The sequence below is a fragment of the Engraulis encrasicolus genome, chromosome 5 (assembly GCF_034702125.1).
Source record: "Engraulis encrasicolus isolate BLACKSEA-1 chromosome 5, IST_EnEncr_1.0, whole genome shotgun sequence".
Classification (NCBI taxonomy): domain Eukaryota; kingdom Metazoa; phylum Chordata; class Actinopteri; order Clupeiformes; family Engraulidae; genus Engraulis; species Engraulis encrasicolus.
In genome coordinates this window covers 29247564-29255165 of record NC_085861.1, presented here as the reverse complement: position 1 = coordinate 29255165, position 7602 = coordinate 29247564, and the positions used below count along the sequence as shown (strand labels likewise).

At 41.9% G+C, this 7602-nt stretch overlaps 1 protein-coding gene across 1 annotated transcript; it reads right to left on the bottom strand.

Annotated features, from left to right (window-relative positions):
• Positions 1 to 825: 825 nt before the first annotated feature.
• LOC134449750 (uncharacterized protein K02A2.6-like) lies at positions 826 to 4752 on the bottom strand. The gene is made up of 3 exons (XM_063199859.1): positions 4469 to 4752; positions 1773 to 4051; positions 826 to 1244 (listed from the first exon to the last, which is right to left on the bottom strand). The coding sequence occupies exons 1-3, from the start codon at positions 4750 to 4752 to the stop codon at positions 826 to 828; spliced, it is 2982 nt and encodes a 993-aa protein (XP_063055929.1).
• Positions 4753 to 7602: the final 2850 nt, after the last annotated feature.

The window sequence follows — 7602 nt, the reverse complement described above, 5'->3', positions numbered from 1 at the left end:
AAGCCACAAGAAAGAGACTGGGTATTAATGACCCAGCTGTTGATGCATTTCTTCCAAAATGTGAGGAATACAAAATGACTATCCATCAGCCTGTCAGGGGTTCTATACAAGATTTGACCTTTTGTAGGGATTTGATAATCATGAGAACAGAAAGAAATCACCCTAGAGCTGTACGGGATGAACTAGGCAATGATATAAACGCTACTATGTGTGTTGTTTAATGAATTCAATCATAAACGTTGTAGAATCCACAATGAGCTTGTGCTCAACTTTATTGAACGAGCATCATGATAACCGTGTTACATGTTCAGTGTCCCTGGTTCTACTAGCACTTACTCATAGTTGACCTTGTATTTATCACATCGGTAGGTCCACCTTGTGGCCATGTCCGGAACTACAATTATATGCATTCTGCATATCATATCAGAACATCCCCCCTTCTCAGGATCTAATAACTCTGATACTTACTTCAAGCATTGATCAACATACTGATACTTACTTTAAACATAAATCCACATACTGATACTTACTTTAAACATTGCTCAGCACACAAATACTTACTTCAAACATTGAGCAATACATCAACAGTTTTAAACAACCATTTTCTTTTAAACAAGAAACACAAACTTCTTTTTTTTTATGTGTACTCTTTTCTTACTTTCTTTTTTTTTTGTACACCTTTTCTTTTTCTTTTCTTTTTTTTTGCGTTAGTGTACTTAGATCTTTATTTTTTTTGTACACTTTTTCTTTTCTTTCTTTTTCTTTTTTTGTTTGTTTGTTTGTGTTTTTATTCTTTAACAGTGAACCAATATTCAGTCCATACACTTACAAATCCAGTCTATCAGGTCTTTTAGTCTGGCGACCAGATCTTCTCAGGACAGGTAATTCCGACTGAACATTGCTTGTGTCCTCCTGTGAATGTCCATCAGTGTCATCATTTGATGCTGCGCTTGCACTGACTGCATCAGCATCAATTTCAGTCTCTGTAAAAGTCTCTTTTGTTTTCAGAAGGCTGCGGCGGTTCCTTCTGAGCACATGTCCTTCCTCAGTCTTCACTTCGTAGGATCTAGGTCCGACCTCCTGGAGTACAGTTGCTTTCCTGTTCCATGCATCTTGATCCTGGATTCGTACCACGTCATCCTTGGCGAGTGGACTGAGGGGTTTCGTCGATTTGTCGAAGCGTTGTTTTTGTTTCCATTTCATGTTCTCCAACTTTTTCTGTATCCCTGTGTTGGGCTTGATGTCTGTGTAACAGGGAAGGGTTGTGCGTAATCTGCGATTCATTAACAGTTCTGCTGGGGATAAACCACATTCAAGCGGTGCAGCTCTGTAGCTTAGAAGAGCTAGGTAAGGATCTGACTTGCTGTCTGTGGCCTTTTTCAGAATCTGTTTGATGATGTGCACTCCCTTTTCAGCTTTGCCATTTGCCTGTGCATGCTGTGGACTGGAGGTGACGTGATTGAAGCCATAGTGGCTCGCAAACTGCTGCCACTCTTTGCAGTTGTAACATGGACCATTGTCACTCACTACAGTCTTTGCTATTCCATGCCGGGCAAATATGGATTTTACATGCATAATGACAGTACTGGCATTTGTGCTTGACAGCAGAGCAATTTCAGGGAAGTTTGAGTAGTAATCAATCACTAACAAATAGTCCTTTCCATTGCAATGAAACAGGTCAGTTCCAACTTTCTCCCAAGGTGCAGTGGGGAGATCTGGAATCATCATGGGTTCCCTTGCCTGTTTGCTCTGGTACTTTTTGCATGTTTCACACTTTCCTGCCATGTTTTCAATGTCTTGATTAATGCCAGGCCAATACACTGAGCATCTGGCTCTCCTTTTGCATTTTTCAATTCCGAGGTGTCCCTCGTGTATCTGTCTAAGTATCTCTGGCCTAAGACTCTGTGGGATGACAAGTCTATTGTCTCTCAGTAACAGTCCGTTTGCCACACTTAGTTCTGCTCTGATGTTGAAGTATTTTGGACAGGAGCCCCTGGGCCATCCGGTAAGCATGTTTTTCATTACTGTTTGTAATTCTGTATCTCTGTCCAATTCATCACGTACTTGTTTTGTTTTGACATCAGATACTGGCAGTGACTGAACAATCATGTTGACGTGATTTTCAATGTCTTTCTCAGTGGAGCTCGCCTCGCTCATCACTGGCGCTCGTGACAGCGTGTCTGCTATCACTAAGTGTTTGCCTGGAGTGTATATTAACTCAAAATCATACCTCTGCAGCTTCATGATGAGTCGCTGGATCCTTGGTGACATCTCGTTGAGATTCTTTTTGATGATCGACACCAGAGGGCGATGATCTGTTTCGACAGTGAAAGAGGGAAGCCCATAGACATAACAGTGAAACTTTTCTAGCCCATAGGCCAATCCCAAACATTCTTTCTCTATTTGAGCATATTTAGTTTCAGTTTTGGTCATTGACCGCGAAGCGTAGGCAACTGGCTGCCAGCTATCTCCTTCTGCCTGCAGGAGGACAGCTCCCAGGCCATCTTTCGACGCATCTGTTGAAATCTTCTGTCTCTTTTCTGGATCATAATACGCTAGCACAGGGGACTTTGTCAGAGTAGCCTTGAGAGCATTCCACTCTCGCTCATTTCTTGTTGTCCACTTGAACTCTGTGGAGTCATGGAGTAGTTCCCTCAGTGCTGAAGTTTTCACAGATAGGTTTGGTATAAACTTGCCGATAAAGTTGATCATCCCCATTATTCGGAGTACCCCTTTTTTGTCTGTGGGGCGTGGCATGCTAAGGATCGCTTGTATTTTCCTCTCATCAGGCTCAATTCCTTCAGAAGACAACTTGTCTCCGAGGAATGTCACTTCTTGCACGCCAAACTGACATTTTGCACGATTCAATTTCAGTCCATTATCAGATATCCTGTGGAGGACTTTCGCCAGTCTCTCATTGTGCTCTTGTAGGGTGGACCCCCATATCACCACATCGTCTATGTAGCAACGTACCCCTTCTAGGCCCTCAAGCATGTTGTCCATCGCACGATGATAGATCTCTGATGCTGAGATTATGCCAAAAGGCATGCGTAGGAATCTGTATCGACCGTAAGGCGTATTGAATGTGCAGTATCGTGAGCTTTTGTCATCTAGCTTGATTTGCCAGAATCCTTGTGCTGCATCTAACTTGGAAAAATACTTAGCACCTGCCATTTCACTTGCAATTTCCTCACGTTTCGGTATCTGATAGTGCTCACGTTTTATGTTCCTGTTTAAATCTCCTGGGTCCATGCAAATTCTCAGTTCTTTGTTTTTGTTCTTTTTGTCTACACACACCATAGAGTTAACCCACTCTGTAGGCTCCTCAACCTTTGTGATCACATTCATCTCACACATTCTGTCCAATTCTTTCTTGAGACGCTCCCTAAGTGGAGCTGGGATTCTCCTTGGAGCGTGGATCACTGGTTCTGCATCCTCTTTCAATTGAATTGTGTATGTGTAGGGAAGGCAGCCCAGTCCTTTGAAAACATCAGGAAAACGTTGCACTATGGAGTCAACTGTGCTGTTGTGTGCCCTCACAGCGTCTGAACAGCTGATTTGGTAGACTCTTCTCACCAGATTCAGATTCTTTGAGGTGAGTCCTCCTAACAGTGACTCACGACCCTCAGGTACTATCGAGAACAGCACACTGTATTGTTTGTTTTTCACAGTCACTCTCAGTCTGCACTGACCTTTGCTTTCTATTTCTTTTCCGTTGTAATCTTTCAGCTGCACTGATTTCTTGAATATTTTCGGCTTTTCTTTCATAGCCCTGATTTCTGTCATACTGATCAGATTGGCTTGTGCGCCTGTGTCAATTCTCAGTGCTACCAAAGCTCCATTTATTGGCAGTGAAACAATCCAGTTTTCATCCTCTGTGTGCCTTTTATGTGCCTCTGTGGCTTGCACTTTCTTTATATTTTCACATGACACCATGTCTATGAAGAACGTCTCACCCAGGTCTGTTTCCTCAACTACCCTCACTGGCTTTGATCTGTCTTTAGTCAGGCACTGTTTGGCGAAATGATTTTTTCCATTGCATTTTGCACATCTTTTGCCATACGCAGGGCATTGCATTGGTTCATGTTTTCCACCACATCGCTTGCAGTTTGCTGCATTTGCGTTTTTGTTAGTTTTCTGTTGATCATTTCTTTTCATCTTATTTCTGACGACTGCAACTTTAGCGCTCTCGTGCACAACTGATGCACTCGGGTCTGCAAACGTCTTTGCATGCTGTTGTGCTAGTTCACTAGCATGGCATATCTTCTCAGCCTCAGCCAAAGTTAGCTTATCGTCTCTTAGCATCCTTTCCCTCGTCTTTTTGTCAAGTATTCCGTAAACTATCTGATCGCGGACCATGGAATCTTTAAGATCTCCAAAACCACAAGACTGTGCCTTCAGTTTTAAATCAGTCATAAAGCAATCAAATGTCTCTCCTGCCTGTTGCATTCGTGATCGGAACACGTACCTCTCGTACACAATGTTCTTTTTAGGGGAACAGTATGCTTCAAATTTCTCAATCACTTTACCGTAGTCTTCTTTGTCATCAGCCCTCTCAAACTCGAACGTATTGAAGACTTCCATGGCTTGGGGACCCGCGACCGTGAGCAGAATTGCAATCTTTCTTGGCCCTGGCTTGTTGTCCATGCCCGTGGCAGACAAGTACAGCTCGAATTGTTGCTTGAAAGACCGCCAATTGCTGTCCACATTTCCGACGAGTTTCAGTCCCTCCGGTGGCCTTAACGTCTCCATCCTCGGTTATTTCGGTGGCTTGACACGAAGTTTTACTCCTGGTACCATGTGTTGTTTAATGAATTCAATCATAAACGTTGTAGAATCCACAATGAGCTTGTGCTCAACTTTATTGAACGAGCATCATGATAACCGTGTTACATGTTCAGTGTCCCTGGTTCTACTAGCACTTACTCATAGTTGACCTTGTATTTATCACATCGGTAGGTCCACCTTGTGGCCATGTCCGGAACTACAATTATATGCATTCTGCATATCATATCAGAACACTGGGACCGAAATCACTGAGAAAACTACTGGTAGCATTCAATGCCACAGAGGTTTAAAATCCTGTAGTGCACACATGGTACCTCTACTTCAGAAGGAACCTGTGCAGTCCCACCAGACTGGTTTAGGATATGATAAGGAGGTGCTGTAGTCAGATGAAACCAAAATCAAGCTGTTTGGCATTAACACAATTCAATGTGTTTTGAGAAAGAGTACTGCTGTCTATGATCCCAAGAACACCCTCCCTCCTCACCATCATGCATGAAAGTGGTATCATTATGGTTTGAGGGTGTTTGTCTGGCCAAGGCACAGGACAACTTCGCATCGTCAATGAATGGATGGAGGGAGACATGTAATGTGCAATCCTGAGTGCAAACGTCCTTCCCTCCACCACTACACTGAAGGTGGGCCATTTTTGGATCTCCCAGCATGACAATAATAAACAACATACAGTCAAATCAACGAAGGAGTGACTCAATAAGAAGCATATTAAAGTTGTGAAGTGGCCTAGACAGTCTCCAAATATTAACCCTATAGTAATTCTATGGAGAGAACTGAACCTCCCATTTGCCAAGCTACAGCCACAAACTATTAATGTTTTAGAGATAATGTGCAAAGATAAATGCATTTGCAAAAATATTTTCTACTATATGCACAAACATTGTCATTAACTAAAAGAAGCATCTAACCTCAGTGCTAGGCAACTAGGGCTTTGCCACAAAGCACTTTATCCTCTTTAGCTAGAGGGGTCAAATACTTATTGGCCTAAATTAAATACAAATAAATTAAAATATATTATTTTAAGTTATTTTCTGGAATTTCTTTTTGATATTCTGTCTCTCCATGTTTGAATACTTATTATCATACATTTATAGACTGATAATGTCTTTATTAGTGGGCAAACCGGCAAAATCAGCAAGGGATCAAATACATATTGGACTCACTGTATGAACAGTATATTTCAAAAGAACAACCAAGATTTACATTATTCTTTAAATTATGTATGTGCGTTTCAAAAGAATGACAATTGGATGTGCTCAGCTATCTACATAAAATAAAAGCTGATAGATAGGTAGATAGATAGATAGATAGACAGACAGACAGACAGACAGACAGACAGACAGATAGATAGATAGATAGATAGATAGATAGATAGATAGATAGATAGATAGATAGATAGATAGATAGATAGATAGATAGATAGATGGATAGATAGATAGATGAGCTGTACAAACATGTATTGTTGACATGATAAACAAACACACAACAAACTACAATATAGATAAACAAACAAAGAAATGGGCCTAAATATGGCCCTTGCATAGACCTGTGGCCAGCACTTCTAAGGCTCAGAGGAGAATATTTATGGTAATTCTTTGTTTTTATTTGTTATCATTTGTATTTTCTTATCTTTCAATCATATTTATGTTTCAATTTGATTTTTTTTTTTTTATTAGGCTATGTTTATTGTTTAGAAAGACTGAAAAAAAGAAAGACGAATAAATGATGAATGAATGAATGAATGGATGAATGGATTAGAGCAGTGGTGCTCACACTGTGTTACGCGTACCACTGGTGGTACTTGAGACGTCTCTGGTGGTACTCGGAAGAATTCATATTGAACTGTATGAATCTGAAAACATAATGCCGAATAATACTAGGCAAGCAAGACATTTAAAAACAAACTTGCACTGAATGTGACCGTAGCTGTTGATGCCGTTATGAACCTCTCCTGTATTGACTGGCAAAAGTGAATATGGAAGGCCTTTGAGGCGATATTCGAATGTTGGTTGTCAAGGTGGTACTCGGAGAGCACAATATTTTCTTGGGTGGTACTTCACACAAAAACTTTGGGAACCACTGGATTAGAGCATGGATGAGAGAAAGAAAGAAAAAAGAAAAGAAAGAAAGAAAGAAAGAAAGAAAGAAGAGAGAGAAGGAATGGAAAGAGAGACTGATCCTGTGTATTCAGTAGGGGTCAGACAGACTTCATAAAAACAGGCTACTAGCACACACACACACACACACACACACACACACACACACACACACGAAAGGGCAGAGCAGGCTCTACTTCCTACGGAAGCTCAGATCATTCAATGTCTGCAACAGGCTCCTGCTGATGTTCTATCAGTCTGTCATGGCAAGTGTCCTCACCTACGCTATTGCCTGTTGGGGAGGTAGCGTTAGGAAGAGGGACGCTGGACGCCTTGACAGGCTGGTGAGGAAAGCTAGGTCTGTGGTGGGTATGGAACTGGAGGATCTCACAACCACAGCCGAAAAAAGGACACTTAGCAGATTGGACTCAATACTTGAAAATGACAGACACCCCCTGCACCCGTTTCTGGCCAACCAGAGGAGCCTGTTCAGCTACAGACTCCGGGCCTTCCCCTGCCGGACAGACAGACTACGGAAGTCTTTTGTCCCCAGGGCCATCCAGCTCTTCAACACCACACAGAAAGAGACAATTAAAGAGATTGTCATTGGTGACTGGACTGCATAAACTAGCCCCCCACACTGGAACACTCAAACTGCAGCCACTACACCCCCCCCCCCTTCCAGATTCTTTTCTCTACTGAACAG

Excerpts from the sequence above, each read along its gene's own strand:
- LOC134449750 (XM_063199859.1), bottom strand. The coding sequence starts at position 4,752 with ATGGAGACGTTAAGGCCACCGGAGGGACTGAAACTCGTCGGAAATGTG. Across the intron at positions 4,052-4,468 it reads AAGAACATTGTGTACGAGAG|ATGTGCAAAATGCAATGGAA; the intron begins GTACGTGTTCCG and ends GTATGGCAAAAG. Across the intron at positions 1,245-1,772 it reads TGAAAACATGGCAGGAAAGT|ACATCAAGCCCAACACAGGG; the intron begins GTGAAACATGCA and ends CCTGTTACACAG.